Genomic DNA, 22266 nt, shown 5'->3' on the forward strand with positions numbered 1-22266 from the left:
ACCCAGCGTTCTCCCATACTAGGAAAAGGGAACAAGGCCCCAGACTCATCCTGGGTGGAGGAGGGTGGGAACGCTGGGGCACAATGTTTATTCGGGTCTCCCTGGCCTCCTGCCACCAGCAGATACCAATCCCCTGGCTGGGCGTTTCCACAGTTGATAGTTCCTTTCATTCTCATGACAGCCCTGTGTGGCACTATTATCCTTCCTGCTTTTCATGGACGAGGGAACTGAGGCCCAGGATGGTTCAGCAACTTGCCCAAGGCCCCGCAGCTGGTCAGACAAGCTGCGAGGTTTGAACCCAGAGCTTTGGACCCGAGTTCATTGCTGTTTAGACGATACCTCAGTGCTGCCTACTGTGCCCTCCAGACCCCAGGAATGTTTAAAAGTTTTTCAGCCTAAGCTCAGGAGGCAAACATCTTTTTTTTTTTTTTTTTTTTTTTTGGCAAACATCTTTTAACCGCTTCTCTGGGTAACTTGAGCTCATTTTCAAATCTCTGTCTCCTTCTCTGCTCAACTCACTTTTCCCAGCCCTGGGACTGGCTCCCAGACCTTCGCTTCCAGCCCGCAGCTGTGGCACAGCAGCCAAAACCCTTGGTCTAGTTCTGTACAAACACACACACCCCACCCCACCCTACACCGCAGCAGGATCCTGGGACCCAGCCTTCCCCGGGCAGACTGAGAAGGACGGGAACTTGGCTTTGCTTGTCTCCCCCTCCCCGACTCTACCTCTGAGCCCCTGTTTTCTCTTCTCCCTCCCTCGGAAACAGCTTCTGGGTCTCATCCCTACAGAGCCCTTAGAGTTCACTAGCCCTGCTGGGAAACCTGGGCCTGTGATCCTCACGAAGGAGTGCGTGGTCTCCAAGGCCCCTTCTGGCTCGCAGCAACACAATTCTCTCATCCAGACCTCAGTTATCCTCAAAGTCGGGGAGGGCCTTTTTCAAAAGGCAGATGCCCCCCTGCTCTCCCCTACCCAGTTATCAATGGGATTGAGCCAGTCTCACCTTGAACTTGAGAACGACTTTGTGGAATGAGAAATGTTATGAATGGGGGACTGCCCTGGTGGTCTAGTGGTTAAGACTCCATGCTTCCAGTGCAGGGGCGCAGGTTCGATCCCTGGTCGGGGAACTAAGATCCCACATGCTGCGCAGCGTGACCAAAAAAAAAGAAAAAAAGAAAGAAAGAAAGAAATGTTATGAATGGGAATATGAGGCATGCATGAACGGCTGGAGGCAAGAGAAAGATTGAGAGCTATAGTCTAAGAGCCAGTGATTCTATCAATCACCCCGACAGCCTAAGATTTTAGGTTTGAGAGAAGGAATCTCTCATGTTAAAATTCCAGGCCTTGTGACAGGCAGGTGGGAGAAAGGTTGGCAGCTCACCTGAGCAGATGGCTACCTTCCTAGGCTGTAGGTAGCCTGGTCCTGCATCTGGATGGTCTTTATAGACGTCTCTTGTTAAATATTCAGAGTCACTTTCACGTGTCACTTCGAGGAAGTTTCTGCCCCATCTGGGCTCCAGTGTTCACATCTATAAAAGGACAGGGGTGGATAATGAACCCTTCCAGCTCTGTGAGTCCACCTTTACGCCCACTGATCTACCCGTACAAGTGCATACTGCCCACCAGGACATGTGTATTTGTTCCCTGATCCTCCCACTGGGCTGCCACAGAGGCAGCAGGCCCGGATCCTGGCTCCTGGAAGGGGAGGGAGAGCCCCCGGCCATTCTGCCTTAGCTTAGGCTTGAGAATAGCCAATGGCTTCTTGTCTTGGAGAAGGTGGCATTACTCCAGGAGGATAGGAGAATTGACTGATGGCAAGTGAGTGTGGGCTAGTAAAGGTTGGTGCTTATTTACATGCTTGGGTTAACCAGGAGATCATGACACATGCAGTTGCTTGGTTGCTTTGAGAACAGGCCAGGGTAACAACGTGTTCCATTGCCACTGTGGTCAAGTTCTGGGAGTCAGGACATTACTAGCTCTACCTAAGTCTTACAGTCCCAACACCCCTCCTCGGCCTGGTGGGAGGTCAAGAGAGATTCTCGGTGCAAGCCCCAGTGATCAGGAGAGTTGGGACCAGTTTTTATTTCCCGTCCTCGATGGCCTTAGGAAGATCCAGGGATTAAAACTCAAAAGTTGCCCCTGAGAACAGGAAGGTATGGGCCGCAAACATAGCATTTATAGACCAGTCAGTTGTATACGAGGTCATCAGATCTACCCCCTCCCCATTTTACAGATGCAGAAGTTGAGGCCAGAGAGGTGATGTGATTGGGTCGGGGTGGGGGAAGGCAGGACTAGAGCTCAGCCTCCCCAGGGCTGAGCAGACACCAAGGTCCCTGGATGAAATCTAGTAGTGATGGCCTTGGGAGGCACCTTCTCGGTCGAGATTCCTGAAACTTCCTCTCGACCTCAAAGTCTTCTAAGTTTGGCCAGAGGCTATTCCACGGTGGTCAGAAGTGGGTTCCCTGAAAGAACGAAGACTCTGGGAAGAAATCTGGGGAATCAGTGGGCTCAACAGCCGGTCTCAAATTTCTTCCTCTAAACCTACACCTTCCTGGGCCCCTGCTGGTAGACCCAGGACAAATGTCTGACTCCTGGCGTCGGAAATCCAGCCCAGGACGCAGAGCCAGGGGTGCAGGAGGTGCAAGCTGGCGGTAGGCCAGGGGCCGTCTGAGAGGCCCTTCCTGGGAACCCCGGCCCAGCACTCCCCTACGCCCCGACTCAGGGGTTCTCTCGGAAGACAGGCTGGTCCTCCTCTCCGCCTCTGCCCGGGCCAGTTAATATTCAATAGAAGTTACCTTAGGTCCCCGACCCTGCTAATACTGAGCAAACATGTGGAAAACATCATTCCGTGACTGAGCTCGCGCCGGGCACTGATAACACCGGCCTAACCTTGAGGAGCCCAATCCCCAGCTGCTGACAGCAGCCCTTTTCTTAGGCCGCCACTTGGCGCCCTGGTGGGTGCGGGCTGGTAGCCATGGGAGGGGTGTTGCGGGCGGGGCGGGACTCAGGCAGGGGAGCGGTGCTGGGAGCTGGCATCCGTCCAGGATGGTGGGTCTGGGGAGAGGAGATTTCTTACCTTGGGACCTCTATCATATCCCACTAAATTCCCGGGCTCCCTGTACACTATCTGACTTTCATTCTCTGATTTCAACAATGTGTGAAATCAGGAGAGAGTTGAATAGCGGGAATGTCAACGTTCCATTGAGAAACGGGGCATAGGATGTGCCCAAGAATCAGAGCTTGTCTCATCCTGCGCCTTTTTTCAGCCACTCAACAGATATTTATTGAGCACCTACTGTGCGCCAGGCTCCGTTCTACTTGTTGGGGCTACAGCAGCGGACAATAGGGATGATGTTCTGGCTTTCTGGAGCTTTTCTTCTCTTAGAGAGACAGAGAGTGAAGAAAGAAACAGAGAGTAAGTACCAAGAAGAAAAATAAGGCTGGAGAAGGGGCTTCCCTGGTGGCGCAGTGGTTGAGAGTCCGCCTGCCGATGCAGGGGACACGGGTTCGTGCCCCGGTCCGGGAAGATCCCACATGCCGTGGAGCGGCTGGGCCCGTGAGCTATGGCTGCTGAGCCTGCGCGTCCGGAGCCTGTGCTCCGCAACGGGAGAGGCCACGACAGTGAGAGGCCCGCGTACAGCAAAAAAATAAAAATAAGGCTGGAGAAAGGGCAGAGCCTGTGGGAGGGATACCACATCAGACAGGATGGTCAGAGCAGGTGTCTCTGAGACGGTGATGTTTGCACAAAGACGTGAGTAAATGAAGAAGAAGCAGCTTAGCTGCAGGGGGAAGAGAATTCCAGGCAGTGGGAACAGCCGCGGGAAGGCTTTGAGGGAGAGTGGCCGAGTGAGTCCCAGAACAGCGGGGAGGCAGGTTTGACAGGCAGAGAGAATAAAAGCGAGATGGGAGAGACAGGACCATCGCGAGGAATTGTCTCTTTACTCCGGGTATGATGGGGAGGTCCTGGTTTTGAGCAGTGGAGGGATATGACCTGAGTTGGGTTTTAGGGGATCCCTTTGTCTTTCGAGAGGTGCACAGATGGCAGGGGCAAGGCCAGAAGCACAGTGACCGGTGAGGAGGGTCTGAACTGCCCCAGGGCCCAGCCTGGAGTGGGAGCCGCAGATGGAGCTTGCAAAGCTTTCTGATGGAATTTGGAGTGTGAGAAAAAAGGCACATAGTGAGACTCCCAGGCTGGGAGGAAGAAAGAACCTGCCTGTTCCTGGGATGGGAAAGACCCCGAGGAGCACGTTTGGAGGGAAAAGCTTATAGATGGGGAGACCGAGGCCCAGAGAGAGGATGTGACCCCCACCAGCACATGGAGAGTGAGGGATGAATCCCGACAGGAACCCAGGTCTCCTGCCGCCTCGTCCTCCCTCCTTCCAGCTTCAAAAACATTCCACCATGAGGCCTCCCGGACTCCGAGGGCCAGGCCAGGGCAGCAGAAGGACCACCTTACATCTTAGGCCAGGATGGGGATGCCCGGGGTGGGGGTGAGGCCCTGGGTCTCTGAGTTCCTGACAGGGGGCCCCCGCAGTCAGTCAGGAGGGAGCCAGAGCTTTCCTGAGCTGCTCCTGAGAGGTTTGTCTAGAGCACATGCACTTCCTGCTGATGACTGAGGGCAGGTGGGGCCTTTTGCCTCCACAAAGGCCTCCAGGCCTTTTGCCTCCACATTCAGGAATCCCTGACCATCTCCGTCACCCAGAGCAATTCATTTTGCTTGTTTTATACACTTTCATCTGGAAAGAAAGGGACCCTTTTTCAAAACAGAGCTTGAAAACCTGTCATCTAGACAGATCCCCTCTTCAAAGTTCAAGACCCACCTTCAGCCCTCTGTCAAGTCATCACGACCTTACATGCCTCCAGTGATGGCTGGGTCACTCCTACAGCCACCCAGCTGTGTGCGGGGCAGTTGTGGTGCTTGGCAAGTTCTCCCACGTCTGGGCCAGGACCCATCTCCCCCCATTCCCACATGCTGATCTGGGCTCTGCCCTCTGGACGCTCCCCGGCGCCCCCCAACTCCCACCTCCAACCCTGTTTCCTTTGTTCCAGGCCAGCCTTGCAGTCCTTCCCTCTGGGTTCAGCCACCTCCCCTTGCTCCTCAGCCACCCCTCATGTCACGGGAGCCCCCCACCCCCACCTCTCTCTGCCTCCTCACAGCCGTCCAGAACGAACGGGACCGGATCAGCACTCGCAGGTCGAGCTACGAAGACAGCAGCCTGCCCTCCATCAACGCGCTCTTGCAGGCCGAGGTCCTGTCCCAGCAGGTACTGGGGATCCACCAGGATCCACCCACCTGGGGGATCCCTCACCCCAAAGAGGAATCTCAACTCCACCCCTGACCTCCCCAGCCAGGCCCTGGCGCAGCAGATGGGAGGGCCCTCAGCTATCACAGAAGGGAAACTGAGACCAGGGTCGCTCAGCCGGTTTAGTAGCAAAGACCCACAGCCGGCACTCAGGGGCCCTGTGGGGCCTGCATTCTGCAAGCCAAGCAGTTTTCTCTCTCGCTGAGGGCCTGAGATCAGCTTAGCCCCGAGAGAAAAGAGGAGTGGACAAGTGGACAGAGTAGCACATGGGGCTCAGCCAACCCCTTGCTGTGTGACCTTGGGCAAGTCACAGCACTTCTCTGGGCAGTGGTTTCTCCACTTATCCGATGAGGACGAGGATTTTTGCTCTGCTTCTCCTCTAGGGCTGAGGGGTTCCTTGGGGTTCAAAGGAGCTGGTGGAGGAGGGCACAAGGGGCAGGCAGCAGATAAAGGCCCAGAGAGAGCTTCTTCCCCCATAACTGCCTCCTCAGTATCCTCCCTTTCCGGTTTTCCCTGAGCTTCCTTCAGAGCTGAGAAGGCACCCACAGTCCAGCTGCCCTTTTCCAGACAGGAGAACTCTCCGGGGCGGGGGCTCTGTGCAGGGGACAGAGGATATAAGGAGGGCCCGGCCATCCCCAGCATTTTCCTTCATCTCCCCCAGATCACCTCCCCTGTCTCTGGAATCAATGGTGACATTCGGGCAAAGAAGATCGCCAGCATCGCGGATGTGTGTGAGTCCATGAAAGAGCAGCTGCTGGTGCTCGTCGAGTGGGCCAAGTACATCCCAGCTTTCTGCGAGCTCCCCCTGGACGACCAGGTGAGGGTGAACACGGTCTGCGGGCAGTGCGGGCCCTGGGCAGGTGGGTCCTGCTGGCCCACCTGGGATATAGCCTTGGACTGGTTTGATTTTATTTAACAAACATACACAGTGCTCATGTGTGCCTGGAGCTGTTTAAATCACTTTATAAATATTAGCTCATTTAATCCTTCCAACAACCCTAGGGGATCAGTGCTATTACGACCATCTTATAGGTGAGGAAACTGGGGCACAGAGAGGTTAAGTAACTTACTCAAGATCACACAGCTAGTATCCAACACAGCTGGTATTAGAACAGGCAGACAAGCTTCAAAGTCCAGGCTAGTAGCCACTGCACCGCTGCCCCAGGCAGCTCTCCTGGGGAGGATGTTGGTAGGGGGTCAGGGGCAGGGATCAGGAGGTTTGGGCTTGAGCCCTTGCTCTAAGATAGGTTCTCTGTGTGATCCTGGACAAATTACTTTCTCTCTCTGAGCCTCCATTTTCTTATCTGTAAAGTAGGAATTGTAATATCCACTTCAGAAAGCTGTTGGGAGGATTGAGGGACATTGCCATTTTTAAAAAGTTTTTATTGGAGCATCGTTGATTTACAATGTCGTGTTAGTTCGGTGTACAGCAAAGTGAATCAGTTATACATATACATATATGCACTTTTTTTTTAGATTCTTTTCCCATATAGACCATTACAGAGTACTGAGTAGAGTTCCCTGTGCTATACAGCAGGTCCTTGTTAGTTATCTATTTTATATATAGTAGTGTGTACACGTCCGTCCCAATCTCCCACTTACCATTTGAGAAGCGTGAATCATGTAATAGGGCACCTACACAGTCCCAGGCCACAGCGGACCTCCCTAACTGTCAGTTTCTTCCTTGTATCCCACCAAGATGGCTTAACTCAGGATTTTATTTCCCAAAGCACCTCCTTTGGAATACCAAAAAATGTCCCAGGGGAAAAAGGGGGCTGAAGGGGCGGGGGCTGAGGACAGTTGAGTTTCTGAGATACTGTAAATGGTAGTGCCTGCCCAGGGCACCCCCGAGGCCTCTGCAGACACTTTCCCTGTTTGGGAAAGAGAAGTTGGGCTGGGTCACCTTCTCAGCTCCAAGGGAAGCTGAGGGACACCAATGGGTAGTGTTCCAGGTACCGGCTCCTGGTGCATTTGCTTCTCTGTTTTGCACATTTGCACAAAAGATTGGCAACACGTGTCGGTCTATTAAAGTTTCTGAGAAGTCCTCAGGCAAGGCAGCTATGGAACTTTGGGAAGCCTAGGGCTTCTCGAAGTCTTCTGATGCCCAGGCTCTCCTGGAGTACGTTAGTATCACCTGGTGGGACACGCTGTGAAAACCCTGGTTTGGCTGGCCCTCACCCTCATGGGGGGGCTAGATCAGACGCCCTCTCGCCTGGATTCCTCTCTGCTTTGGAAGGGATGACAAGGCAGGGATCTCGGCCGAGCGGCCCCTGCCTTTCCCCTGCTCCTCATGTTCTGGCCCTGGTCCCCTCTGCTGGAGAGTCTGCATTAATGTTTAATCCCTCCTGTTCCTTCCCAGGGGCTCAACAGGGCAACAAGATCCCCCCCAAGCTAAGCAATTGTTAACCTCGATTTCCCACCCAAACCTTCCTGGCTGGGGCTCAGAGCATTCTCAGAGAGCAGTGATGGGTGGCCAGTAACACAGAATAATCATTAACATCACCACCCCCCTGCCTGCCCGCCCCCAGAACAGCCACCATGTTAGGGGGCTAGACCCAGGGCCAGGAGGGTTCCCAGCTCCCCATTCATGGTGTATAAGGAGCTCATCTTGCCCAAGATGAGTGAGGCACACCTGGGAGAATTGGGGGCACTGTCTGTCGACATTGCCCCAGGAACCACCTTCCAAGTTTGTTTGCTTCTTGGTTTGTCTTGGACATCAACCCATTGAAACCTAGAAGGCTGGGTAGCATTGGATAAGGGGACTAAGGCTTGGAGAGAAAGAGCCATGTTCCCAAGGTCACAGAACAAGGCAGCCACAGGATGTGAATCCAGGTCTTCTGCCTCTTGATGGCAGAGGCACTGGGGTAAGTGACCAAAGTCCTGCATGGCGCCTGGCGTATAGGACGTGCTCAGTAATCAGCATCCTTTGGCTTCCTTTTGCCCTGGTCGTGGAGAGGGAGCTCTCGCCTCCAAGGCTGTTTGCCGTTTCTCCTCTTTTCCTGTCACCCTCACCAGGCTTAACCATGGGGGAACAGAGGAGGTAAAGGCATGGCGGTAGGAGGGGCTCGATCTGGAGAGGATGTTAAGTAGTTGGCTCATCCATTCACCTGTTCCTTCCTGCTTCATTCAAACAAATACTTATCGAATGCTTACTATGTGCCAGGTATCCTCCGTGCCTTAGAACAACTTCACCTCCTTGGAGAGGCCTTTTATGATCTCCTCATCGAATGTAGTTGCTCTTGCCTCATTGCTCTTTATCACATGACCCTCAAGTTCCTTTCTTCTTCCCTCCCTCCCTCCATCAATCTATTTTTTCCTTCTCTCTCCCTCCCTCCCTCCCTTCCTTCCTTCCTTCCTTCCTTCCTTCCTCCCTCCCTCCCTCCCTCCCTTCCTTCCTTCCTTCCTTCCTTCCTTCCTTCCTTCCTTCTTTCTTTCTCCTCCTCCCTCACTCCTTTGCTTTCCTTCCACCATTGTGTCCCCAAACAAGTGTCTGGCACTTAGTAGATACTCAACATTTGACGACTACAAGAATGAGCAATCCAATGAATTAATGAATAAAAGCATCTTTGCTTCCTAGCTTAGCCTGCTAAAAAACTTCGAAACTCCCCAACCCAACCTTGCAGATAAGATCCTTGACGCTACCAGCCTGCTACTGTTTGACCAGCCCCATCCTTTGGTCCTCATGCAAGCACTGAAGCAGGTGGTTCTGAAAGGGCAAGCGATGTCCTCCTGTGCGCTGGCAGGGCTCCCACCTCAGACTTCAGTCTTCTTCCAAGGCCTCCCTGTCCTCTCTGTAGGGAAGGGGTCGGTCAAGCAGATCTCCTGCCAAGGACCAGTGCTTACACCTTTGCCTCGGGAAGCAACATCCATGTCCAGATTCTTATAACGCTTTCTCAGAATCTAGAATCTTCTGGCGTCAAGTGGGTGGATGCCCTGGAGATCTCCTGGAGTAATGATTTCCCAAACACAACGGTGCATCAGAATCAACCAAGGAGCTTGTTAACTTCAGATTCTTGGGCCCACCCCAGACATACAGAATCAGCGTTTCTGGCAGTAGGGCCTGAGAATCTGCATTTTTACAAAACAGTCTTCATAATCTTTCATAGCTTATCCATGGGTAGGAATTCAGGAAAAAGCTCTAAAAGTTTTAGAACTTATTGGGTTTGTAGACCCTCTTGAGAGTCTGATGAAAGCCTTTAAGTCTCTGCTAAAAAAAAAACCACATACCCAGTTGTTAGTTTTACCAGCCATGCAGATGAGGCCCAGAGGGGAGCAGCAGCTACCCTGGACACAGCAATTCAAGGACAGGCTCAGCATTTGGTCTCCCGGCTCTGAGCACAAGTTCTTTACCCTTCCAGGCAGTTTTATCCGTTATGGGAGGAAGGCAGCAGTTTTCTTTTCTTTTTCTTTCTTTTCTTCTTTTGTTTTTTTTTTTTTTTTGGCCGCACTGCACAGCATGTGGGATCTTAGTTCCCTGACCAGGGATTGAACCCATACCCCCTGCAGTGGAAGTGCAGAGTCTTAACCACTGGACCACCAGGGAAGTTCCAAGGCAGCAGTTTTCTGATACCCATTTTATAATTCAGGCAGGTAAAGGCAAGGAGAGCATTAAGCTGACTTGCCCAGGGTCATTGACTTGGCCGGGAGCAGCCTTCCCAGGGGTGTGGACACCTTCCCGGGGGTGTGGACACCGGACGCCATCCCTTCTCTCTTCCAGGTGGCCCTGCTCAGAGCCCATGCTGGCGAGCACCTGCTGCTCGGAGCCACCAAGCGCTCCATGGTGTTCAAGGACGTTCTGCTTCTAGGTGAGGATGCTGCCTGCACAGCCAGGGCTCTGCAGAGGGTGTGCCCAGCATGGAGCACACCCGGGCACGGGAGATTTCCATGGTAGTATGCAGGAGTGAGGGAGAAAGATCAGGAATGGTCCTGTCCTCAGTATTCTCAACCGGATACCCCACTCAGATGCAAAGAAATGTGGACTCGAAGAACTCAATTCCCCAGCATGGAAGTTAGAGCACAGTCAGGGTTAGCCCTGGAGTAACCTGTGCATTCTCATGTACTTAGGGAGTAGGAGCAAAAGACATCCAGGAATGGCACAAACCCCCAGCCTATGTCACCTATGCCTTCATAGCATGTTTGTTTATTATTTTAAATACTTATATAGGGCGCACCGTGAGCCCTAGTCTGAGTACTTTACAAATACTAACTCCTTTAATATGACGACCATATGAGGTAAGCTCTGTACTTTATTCCCATTTTATAGATGGAAAAACTGAGGCACAGAAAATGACTTACCCAAATATATCTGGCTAGTCAGTGGTAGAAGCAGGACTCAACCCAGGCAGTCTAGTTCCAGAAACTGAGCCCTTATCCTTGGTGCTTTTATGCCTCCCAAGTGGCCCTTTAATGTCATCAGTGTTGTGGGTCTGTTGTCATGTTGAAGAATGGAGCTTGGGTGATGTGAAAGGGGTCCTAGGAAGTCAGGCTCCAGGCCCAGTCCAGTGACTGCAAGCAACTCATTCCTTTAATCTGGGCCTCAGCTTCCTCATCTGTAAAATGGGCGTGACAATTCCCACAGGCCCCTCCTTCCATGGGCACCAGCTGCATTATAACTGCCAGTGGCAGGGCTTGTCCAAAGCTAGGGGAGAGAGGTACACCCAGGTGGCTTCCCCATCCCCTCTCCTTCCCAACCCATCCAGGCAATGACTACATCGTCCCTCGGCACTGCCCAGAGCTGGCAGAGATGAGCCGTGTGTCCATCCGCATCCTGGATGAGCTGGTGCTGCCCTTTCAGGAGCTGCAGATCGATGACAATGAGTATGCCTGCCTCAAAGCCATCATCTTCTTTGACCCAGGTACAGCCCAGACCTCCCACCCTCCCCTGATGCTCTGGACCCTCTGCCGAACTTCTCCTACTGGGTTATGTACCCTGAGTTTACCACCTCCTCTCTTTAGTACATCAACCAGGAGAGGCCATTTCTATTAGCTCCATTTAACAGATGAGGAAAATTAAGGCTCAAAGGGCTGAAATGGCTTGATAGGGTGCACTGACTCCAGAGGCTTGGTTTTTTTCTTTCCCACTTTACCCTTCTTTCCCTTCCTCCCTGCTTTCTGCTCTTTACCTTCTACCATCCTTCTTTTCTTTCCCTCAAAAAAATTTTTTATCGAAATAATATTTACACACACTTAAAATGGAAGTAGTCTTCCCCACCACACTTTTCCTGCCCAAAGCCTACTCCCCATGGGGGAACCATTTCCAATTCTTTTTACTGTTTCTTCTGGCAGTTACCTCTCCAGCTATAAATAAAATGCTAACCCTTCTATTCCTTGGTTTATCCATTTTAGAACATATTTTCCCTCTTGTGATAGCTGAGGATTGCACTTTTCTTTATCACCACTCCCATCTTTTCTCCCCCATCCTCCTAATCTATTTTTCTTGCTATTTCAGTGTCTCTACTGTTCGCCTTTATAATGTCCTGCGCTTATGCTATTATTTCTTGTCCCATTACCTGTAGGCAGTATCTCCTAACCTTTCATTAGCAGGATAAAGATAATGCGCCCCACTCTCCCCATTCCATCTACTGACTTTCAACCTGTACTTTTTTTTTTTTTTTTTTTTTTTTGCGGTACGCGGGCCTCTCACTGTCGTGGTCTCTCCCGTTGCGGAGCACAGGCTCCGGACGCGCAGGCTCAGTGGCCATGGCTCACGGGCCCAGCCGCTCCGCGGCACGTGGGATCTTCCCGGACCGGGGCACGAACCCGTGTCCCCTGAATCGGCAGACGGACTCTCAACCACTGCGCCACCAGGGAAGCCCCCACCTGCACTTTTATACAACGTTGTTGTAGTTGTGTCTTTGTGCAAAGTGTGATTTCATTTCACAATGTCACGATGGTTGCCTGGGCTGCAAAAGCCTGCTGACTTCCTTCCCTCCTTCCATGTGAGACAGGACCTACTGTGTGCCAGACGCTGTTCTTAGCGCCAGGCCCTCCTTGCATGGAGATCGCCTCTAGTAAAATTAGTGACACAGAGGAAATGAGCACTGTTTATGGAGCGCTCGCTAAGGCTCCGTTCTAAGCGCTTCCTGTGGATGTTCTCGCTTTCTTACTTGTGAGGTAGGAATTGTCATGATCACTAGTTTGCAGATAAGAAAATTGAGGCACAGGGAGATCGATTAACTTGCCCAAGGTCACACAACCAGGAAATGGCAGAGCTTGGATTTGAACTTCAGACTATCCAGCTCTTAAGCCCATGTTCCTACCTACCACACACTATTCCCCGTTTCTTGAGGGGGTAAGATTTCTAGTTCTAGTTTCTTCGAGAGCCTGGCCCAGGCTGCATCCCCTGTGGTGCTTGGCACGGAGCTAGATGGATAGTAACTGCTCAGTAAAATGTGCAGGATTACTGATGCTGAGTCAGGGTCAGCAACCTGGCTTGGACGGGCAGGTGAACTAGGACAGGGCCGGGCACGTGGGTGGTGCTCAATAAATATTTATTGACTGAATGAAAGAATGCACAAACGTGGCCCAGAAGAGAAAGCCCTGGACTGGAAATGTGGGTGAAGTTCTCTTTCTGCTGCTTACTTTATCCATAAAAGAGGAAATAAAAGAGGAAATAAATGTATTACCTCCATGACGGCTGAGATTAACTATTGGATGACCACTTGAATCACCTTCTTAGTTAAGGATCTAGAATGTATCCATTGATTTTTTTTTCATTCATTCATTCATCCTTCCATCCATGTACCCATCCTCTCATCTAATTATCTATTCAACAAATATTGACAACACATGGTGCTAAGTAGTGGGTTTAAAAAGACAAAAGAGGGCTTCCCTGGTGGCGCAGTGGTTGAGAGTCCGCCTGCCGATGCAGGGGACGCGGGTTCGTGCCCCGGTCCGGGAGGATCCCACATGCCGCGGAGCGGCTGGGCCCGTGAGCCATGGCCGCTGAGCCTGCGCGTCTGGAGCCTGCGCTAGTGGAAGAGACAATTACATCCTGTGTGCTCAGTAGTGATGGAAGAGCCACAGAAATTTGGGGACACCATGGACACTGAGAGTGCAGACTTTGGAGGGCAGAATGGAGACAGCTTCCTGAAGGAAGTGGAAACTAAGCTGAGACCCCAAGATGACACAGGCAAGGGAGCAGAGAAGAGGGGAGGCTATTGTAAGGCAGCAGAAGAAGTGTGTGCTGAGGTCTGGATGGTGGGACGTTACCTGGGAGTCAGGAGCCCTAATTCACATCATGGATCTGCCAACAAATGGCTGTGTGGCTTGGGCCAAGTCCTTTCCTTGTTCCGTGCCTCGATTTCCCCATCTTTAAGATGAGACGGTTGCAAGGTACCCTCTTGGGTGTGTTCCTGAAGTCCTTACCCCCATCTTCCACTTCTTTCTCCCAGTTCTGCATCTTAGGAAATGTGACAGAAACCTTTTTCTGCCTGAGTCCGGGAAGCTACAGCTTGCATTAGCGCACTCTGATTCTTGAGGACCGTGAATCCTTGCCCCAGCGCTGCTGGGGACTCCCTATGTGAACCTGGGCCACGAGGTCCCCCTATTAGGGCCTCAGGAGTAAGGGGACATCTGGGTCCCACCTCCCCAGATGCTCCAGGTGGCCCCCACTGCCTCCCTTGCACAAGCTCTCCCATTGCAGATGCCAAGGGGCTGAGCGACCCAGGCAAGATCAAGAGGCTGCGTTCCCAGGTGCAGGTGAGCCTGGAGGACTACATCAACGACCGCCAGTACGACTCACGTGGCCGCTTCGGCGAGCTGCTGCTGCTGCTGCCCACCCTACAGAGCATCACCTGGCAGATGATCGAGCAGATCCAGTTCATCAAGCTCTTTGGCATGGCCAAGATCGACAACCTGCTGCAGGAGATGCTGCTGGGAGGTCCGTGTCCGGCCCAGGAAGGGATGAGAGGTGGGCGGGGCTGGGGTGGGCGGCCTCCCCAAGACACAGCCTCAGGCAGACCTGAGTTCATCTCTCAGCTCCAGCACTTCCTCACTCTGTAGCTTTCGGCAAATCCTTTTACCTACCTGAGCCTCAGTTTCCTCGTCAGGAAAATGGGGATAATGGTCTGTTAATTCGGGTGCTGAGAAGCTAGCATGTTCCAGTCACTGTTCTAAGTGCTGGAGTTTCAACAGAGAACAAGATTCTGTCCTCCTGGAGGTTGTGTATGAGTGTGTGTGTGTGAGTGTGAGTGTGCGTGTGCCTGCCACTGTGTATAAAGGCTCGTGGAAACAGATGATTATCAAGTATATAATAAAGAAGGCAACTACAGATTTTGAAATAACCAGGTAATATGATAGAGTATAACTGAAAAGGGGCCTCTTTAGATAGGTTGGCCAAGGGAGACTTCACTGAAGTGGTGACTTTTATGCCACGGACCTGATGGAAGGAAAGAGAACATTTAAAAGCCAAGAGAGAAACGTTCCAAGAGATGTAGGTGCAAAAGGCCCTGCAGCAGGGGAGGCTCGTGTCTTCAAGAAAGATAAGGCTGTGAGACGGGAGGAGTTACATGAGATAAAGGTAGAGATCGAGCAGAAACCAACTCATAAACATTGTCTTAGAGGCTATGGTCAGAAATTTGCACTGTATTCTCATCACTACTCTTATAAAAAGACTGAAAAATCAGACTAATGTTTTAAACAAACTATCCTGATTGTTGGGTAGAAAGTGAATTTCAGGGGAGCAAAGTGGAGACAGGAGACCCCTGAGACGTGTCACTGTCTCCAATCAGGGGAAGGACAAGGAGGCTAGGACTAAGGCATGACTGGAAATTGATCAGCATAGATGAACTTGAACATCTATTTGGAGGAAGAACCCACAGGATCTGCTGATTGATCAGATGGGGGCGGTGAGGGGAATGCGAAGCGTCAGGGATGAAACCTACATGTTTGCTTTGAGGAAGGGGAATGGTGGTGGAGTAATTTACTGAGATGGGAAAGACTGAGAAAAAACAGCTGGAGGCTGGGGATGGTGGTGGTGGTGAGGAATCCATGTTAGACTTTAGTTAAGCTTGAGATGACTGTTAGATATCTGGGTTGAGTTATCCAGGAGGCAGATGCATGTTTGACTCTGTTGCTCAAACAAGCCCAAAGGTGAGGATGAGAGGCAGCTTCATGGTGTCCCAGAAACTAGGTGCCAAAGAAGGAGATAGAGGAAGACTAGCCGGGGGGATAGGAGAAAAGCCAGGGAGAGTCCCAGAATCCAAGAGGAGAGTGTGTTTGAGTGGGGACAGACATTTAATTGTGTTAAATGCCACAGGAGGGAGAAGGAGGCTCTTGGCGATTGTGTTGAGAGCAGTGTCAGAAGACCGTGGGAAAGGAAACCAGATTTGAGGCAGGGGAGCGGGTATTACAGAGTGAGTGAGTTGGAACGTGGAGAAGTGGAGATAGCAAGAGTATACCGCCCTTTGAAAGTGTTTTGCTAAGAAGGGGACCTGGGAGAGAGCTGAGGATGATTGCAAGGGGGTGATCATAACGATGTACCACGGAATCTTGGCTGAACTAAGAGGAATACGGATGGGTGACAACAGTGAAAAGTGGGGGTCAGTGAAATGACAGTGTCAATAGGGCTGAAGAAGTTTTGCAGTGGTGGTACTAGAGGAAGTGAGCTGGAAAGGTAAGAGGCAGGGTCTAAGTGAAGATGATTGAACTTAAGATTTTGGAGGCGACACAGTTACTGGTGATGGCCAAGGACAAGGTTTCTCCACCTCAGCGGATACTTGGGACTGGACAATTCTTTGCTGAGGGGGCTCTTCTGTACCTTGTTTAACCACATGCTTGTCCTCTACCCCAGATATGCCAGTATCACTCCAGTGGTGACAAATATTCACATATTTTCAAAGGTCCCTTGCGGGACCAAAATCACCCCCAGCTGAGAACCACTGTCATATGGTAACTCATTTCGTTCTCACTTTGACCCTGTGAATATGGGGTCATAATGAATCAGGTGTCACTGAGATCAGGGTCAGGAAGGAACTTGTGTTCTGTTGCCAGATAAACATGAGTAAGATAATTAATCTCTTCGGGTCCTATAATCTCATCTGTAGAATGGGTTCATAATGATACCCACTGTACAGGATTGTTGTGGGGATTAAATTATGTCAAACATGAAAAGTGCTATAAAGCAGTACCTGGCACATAACAGGTGCTCAATAATTGATAGCTATCACTGAAACAGGTACACTTTAGAGTCCCCTTGCAAGCCCTAAAATTCCATCATTGTCATATTAGTGAACATAGCCTATTACCAGACCTTATATATATGGTACTGTCATTCTCTGACACATTTTTTGAAGCAGTTACTGTGTTCCAGACACTCTGCTAGGACCTCAAAGAGAGAAGAAAAATACACCTGTAATTGTAATGCTCACAGACAGAAGTGATTGTTCCTAAAAGATGGGTTACAGATAAATGACGATGGGAATTCCAAGGAAGGAGAGGTTTACTTACTACTGGACTGGGGAGAATCAGGAGAGGCTTCCCAAAGGAGGAAATCTGTGAGCTGGAATTTGGACTTAGGGATATTGGGGGAGCGGGAGAAGGGGAGGTAGAAGGCTTCTTTAGTGGAAGTGACACAGGAGCAAAAGCACAGAGCTAGGACAGTACAGGGGACACATCGATGCTATAAGTAGGTCATTTGGGCTTCAGATATAGGGGATGAGGCTTAATGGTGAGTTGGGACCAAATGGTTGAAGGACTTGCACACCAAGGAGCTTTGAGAGCCATTGATTGAATCCATTATATTAACATGTAATCAATACAGTGCTTGCTGCAATATTTAAATGATCTCACAGCTTCTTTAGATGCTCCTTGTTTCTTTCAAATCACTTTATTCTCTTGGTTTTTGTGTCCTCTCCATACCTTCATGAAGCCTGTGGATAGGAATGGAAGCCCCAGTTTACTAACCTGGAAATAGGAACCCAATAGGCACTGTCAGTATTGGATGGGCAGGTTGATCGGCCACACTGGAGGAAGATGGTGCCTCAAGGCCCATGGACTTTATCCCAGACTCTTTCATCCTCACCGAGTACCCCTTCTACCTGCAGGGTCCTCCAGTGATGCACCTCATGCCCATCACCCCCTGCACCCTCACCTGATGCAGGAACACATGGGCACCAACGTCATTGTTGCCAACACGATGCCTGCTCACCTCAGCAACGGACAGATGTGTGAGTGGCCCCGACCCAGGGGGCAGGCAGGTGGGCAATTGGGCTTTACCCAGGAAGGGGTGAGGTTGGGGCCTAAGAGGGAATCTGGAGAAGGTCGGGTCTAGAAGATGGGAAATGGGATAAAACAGTTCTCTGTGCTCCAGGGTAGGGAATGAGAGGTGAGACATCCATTGTGAAGGCTGTTTATTCAGTGAGGTGATGGACGGTCTCCACTGAATGAAGCGGCCCTTGGGATAAGGCAATCCACTGGGTGAGGCTGCCCATTGGGTGAGAATTCCATTAGGTGATGTTGTCCACTAGGTAAAATTGTTCATTGAAGTAAGACTGCCCAATTGGGTAAGGCTATCCATTAGGCAGTTGGGTGAGACCATTCATTGGATGAGAACCTCCACTGGGCTAGATTGTCCTCTGAGGTGATATCTCCCAAGAGTGAGTTTGTCATCGGGCAAAGTTCTTCAAAGAGTAAGATTATCATTGGGATGAGGTGGCCCACTAAGATGAGGTTGCATTTCACTGAGATTGTTCTTTGGGAAAGCCGGCATTGAATAAAGTTGGCCAAGTGGGTCATAGTCAAAATTATTTTCTGAACTGGTAATGGCGCTGGGGCTGTTAGTTTCTGTTACTCAGCTGCCTCAAGGTCAAAGAAATGGTATTTTTTGAACCAGTTAGCCAGACCCTTGGGTCGCATCTACTGCTGTTCCTTTTCTCCAAGAAAGGATATTCCTGTCACATGTCCCATTGTCCATAGGGAGAGTCAACTTGGGCTCTGGTTTGAGAGCAGCAGCTGAAGTCTCCATATCAAATGGTGGAAGAGATGGGGGCTATGGGGACTTGGGCAAAAGGTTCTGACCACAGAACCTGACCCAGCCACAGCCTTCCAGACCTCATGGAACTTAGACTTGGTGATCTGGGACTCAGAAGGTTTGGGCCGTAGGAGACCTTAGAGAGAATCTAGTCTAATTCTCTCATTTTGTGGTAGAGGAAACTAAGTCTCAGAGAGGGGGACGAACTTTCCCAGGACTCTTCGTTTACTCCCCAAAGGGCTGGCATTCTGAGCAGCCCCTGTCTGTCTCTCTATCCCTCCAGCCACCCCTGAGACTCCACAGCCCTCGCCGCCAGGTGGCTCGGGGTCTGAGCCCTACAAGCTCCTGCCAGGAGCCATCGCCACAATCGTCAAGCCCCCCTCTGCAATCCCACAGCCGACCATCACCAAGCAGGAAGTCATCTAGCAAGTCACTAGGGGGAGGGGGCTCTGCCAGCCCCCCGGCCCCCTCAGAGAGCCCCTGATGGTCACTTGGTCACAGCGAAGAAAGCTGTGACAACAGGGCCAGTCCCAGAGCAGTAATGGAAAGGGCGAGGGCCCTAGAACTTGGGCTAGGGGCCACGTCCCACTGCCACCCTTCACTACCCGCTCTGGTGACGGGGCTGTGACTTGGGGAGACCCCCGTTGAAACATCCTCCGCTGCCTCGGACAACTTTTCTCCTGCCGACGCCACTGCCTTCCCTTCATCCTTCACCCCAACTTCTTCACCCCTAGAGGATCGCTGCCTGGAGACGACACAAGACCTTGCTTAAACATGGCTCCCTCCCCACTCAGATTGGTACTTCGTCCCTAGTACTGCCACATTGTCAGACACAGAGCCCTTCTAGGCTGGGTCAGACGGGGGCACCTTACCCATCCCTCTTCTGCTGTCCTAACCGCCACTGTCACCTTCCTCAGCCATCCTAATATCTCCAAAGCCACCTCTCCAGAGGCTGAGGAAGACTTGCAAACAACTCCCCCAGTCATCCCGGGAGCATTTTAAAAGCACTGACTGGAGCTAGGAGCAGTGTAGGAGGTTGTCGAGAAGGGAGACTCCATTTCTCCTCTAACCCCTGGCTCTTTCCTTCTTCAGGGATTTGAGTGGAGCCCTTGAGTCAGAGTGATGATCCCTACAGGCGGCCAAAAATGAGAGAACAGTCCAGGGTGGACACTGCAGCCAGGAGCTGGGGGGAGGGCTGGAGTGGTCAGAGAAGGTAGCAGGGGGTAGACTGTGTGCCAGGCCTTTAAGGAAGGGCTGGATTCCAGCTGGTGGAGCAGATGAGACAGGACGTTCCAAAGAAGAGCAAACAGCCCGGGCAAGGCGGGGAGGTAAGAAGGAGGGTGTGGAGGGAGATGATGAAAGACGGGGCGGTCTGGAGCAGAGGGGGCACGCTGGACAGCCTGGGGACCGTGAATGCCAGACCGAGACTTGACGACTTGGGTCCACAGGCTGTGAGTAGCCGGGGAGTGATGTGCAGTGAGCTGAGCTTTCAGGCGCTGAAGACCGCAGTCCTACAGAGGTGGGAAGTTTGGGAGGGAGCGGAGACATCACATGGGGCCTGATGATGTCATCCAGGTGAGAGAGATGAAGCTGGGGATGGAGAAGACAGATAGATGGGTGAACCTCAGGTCAGAGTGGCAGCAAGGAGGAATTATTCCACAGGGTCTGTCTCAAGTGCTTCCTCCCGGCACTGTCTTAAGGCACTTGACCTGCACCATCTCCTGTCATCCTCTCTCCTACCCAGAGATCGTTAGTGAAGATGAAATTGAGATCTAAGAGGTTAAGCCATGTTTCTGAAACTCAGACAGCTAGTATGTGACCAAGACTTGATCCCAGGTCTGCCCGGATCAGGAGCTCTTAACCTCGGTGGCTGAAAATCTTCTGTGAAAAGGCCCTTCTGTCCTCACTGGGATTGAGTGGAGGGACTTCCTGCCCCCTTCAGCAGCCTCAGAAGCCGAAGCGTCATTCTTCCCAGGAGGCCTGCCCACCCCCAGGACTAAGATTGGCCTGAGGCTGCCCTAAAGTCCACTTCGGGTCCAGAATCCTGTGTGCTGATAAACAAGGAGAATTCATGGCTCCTGGATCCCTTTTGTCTTCACTCCCCAAGTCTGGGGAAGGGGCATTCAGCGGTGCATTGGGAGATAGACCAATGTGAGCTGGCATTCTAGAGGTGGGATGGTTTGGGTGGGAGCAAGGGAGAGGTAAGAAGGATTAGATTTGAGACCTGTTCTGTGGAGCATCACTCAGGGTACCTTCTGGAGCCATTAAACCCCGGGATGGAAGAGCCAGCACCTCATCCATGCAGAATTATGGAGGCTTTGGGAAAATTCTGAAAAGTGCCGCTGGCCAGTAGGAATTAAAGAGATGTGTCCTGGGATTGGAGCTGTGCTTAGGGAGGAGAGTGAACAGTCAGACTGACGACCTACCCTCCACCCAGGGCTGACCCTTCTGAGTGGATGCGGGCAGCACCCCAGTGCCCCCAGATTTCACCATTAGTCATTGTTCCTTTTTGTGAAAGAGGCATGACGGGTATTGGGGCAGGTGTCCAAGGGCAATTGCTGCGTCTCCAGTGCTATCAGGGTTGGCTTTCCCGCTCCACCAAGACGAGTCCCCAGTCCCAGGAGAGGTTGTCTCCTGCTTGGGGAGCTCCATGCTTCCTCAGCCACCCCTTATTCCTGGGGCGCTTCCCCAGAAACCCCAGCCAGGGCGCTCAGACTAGTCTGGGGCAAGGTAGGGAAACTGGAATCATTTTTGGTAATTGTCATTCCCCCTCTTTGCCCCTCCACCCCACCCCCACCCCAGTGTTGCCCAGGCCTCTATCCGTCATGGGAGCAAAGCTGAGATAAGAATTTCCCATGGGTGGGGTTGGGTAGCATTGGCTTTTAACAGTAACACTCTTCTGGGCCAGGGGGCTAGTTCTCGGTCCCAAATCAACCTCCCTGGAGGAGAAATCCATTCTACTTTAATAATGTTATTGCAACGCAGGAAACACAAAACAAAGAGAATTTAGTTTTCTGACTCTAAGCTGAGGACACGACACCACATTGGAAGATCTCTTTTTTTTTCTTCACTACCTGAGTCGTGGTCCTAAAACATAAGATCTAATGGACTAAAAGAGGGTTGGGAGGGCAGGCACAGACCCTGTAATTCCTCCACTGAGCCAATCCCTTCTCTAGGCAGCTCTCAGCAGCTTCGAGAACCCACATGGCTCTCCTGAGGGTGGACAAAGGGGAGCAGACCGTCGGAAATGGACGCTCCTCGATTTCTTGTGATGACCAAGCCAATTACTTTTGCCAAGTCACTCTGTGATTTGCCTTGATTGTGACGAATTTTGAAATTTACATCGAGCATTTCTGGAAGTGGGCTGTGTCCCGCCAGACTGATGAGCATCTTCCAGTGGGTGTGGATGCCATTGGGTCCTGTGCTGTCCCCTGAGCCCCTGTCACTGCCACCCAATGGGGCAAAGAAGCAAAAAAGATTTCTTACTCTTGTGTGTTTTAACAAAAGTTTATAAAAAATAATAAATGGCGCATATGTTTTCTAAGTCCTTGGATGGGTGTCTTTTCTTCCTTTCAGGTGTTAGAAATAAGAATGAGAATAGTCGGGTAGTTCTTTTATTTTTAATTAATTAATTTATTTACTGGCTGCGTTGGGTCTTTGTTGCTGCACGCGGGCTTTCTCTAGCTGCGGCGAGCAGGGGCTACTCTTTGTTGCGGTGCGCGGGCTTCTCGTTGCGGTGGCTTCTCTTGTTGCAGAGCACGGGCTCTAGGCGTGCAGGCTTCAGTAGTTGTGGCACAGGGGCTCAGTAGTTGTGGCTCACAGGCCTAGTTGCTCTGTGGCATGTGGGATCTCCCCGGACCAGGGCTCGAACCCGTGTCCCCTGCATTGGCAGGTGGATTCTTAACCACTGCGCCACCAGGGAAGCCCCCGCTCCCTCCCTCCAGGGGTGTTGTCAGGATGGACTTGAATGAGATCATAGCAGCTACAAGAGCTGC

General features: G+C 51.6%; 1 protein-coding gene across 5 annotated transcripts in view; it reads left to right on the top strand.

Annotated features, from left to right (window-relative positions):
• The window catches only part of HNF4A (hepatocyte nuclear factor 4 alpha), a 33250-nt gene extending 11435 nt beyond the window's left edge, over positions 1-21815 (top strand). For 2 of the 5 annotated variants that reach the window (XM_082858249.1, XM_082858245.1), the window contains exons 4-10: positions 5156-5262; positions 5963-6118; positions 10019-10106; positions 11001-11156; positions 13946-14212; positions 17346-17498; positions 18555-21815. In XM_082858249.1, the coding sequence (XP_082714375.1) occupies positions 5156-5262; positions 5963-6118; positions 10019-10106; positions 11001-11156; positions 13946-14212; positions 17346-17498; positions 18555-18697 (1070 nt within the window). In that variant the 3' untranslated portion in view covers positions 18698-21815. The remainder of the gene's footprint in view (positions 1-5155; positions 5263-5962; positions 6119-10018; positions 10107-11000; positions 11157-13945; positions 14213-17345; positions 17499-18554) is intronic. The other 3 variants (XM_082858247.1, XM_082858246.1, XM_082858248.1) reach the window with 3 other exon arrangements.
• Positions 21816-22266: the final 451 nt, after the last annotated feature.

This window comes from Leucopleurus acutus (assembly GCF_964270905.1).
Source record: "Leucopleurus acutus genome assembly, chromosome: 16".
Classification (NCBI taxonomy): Eukaryota; Metazoa; Chordata; class Mammalia; order Artiodactyla; family Delphinidae; genus Leucopleurus; species Leucopleurus acutus.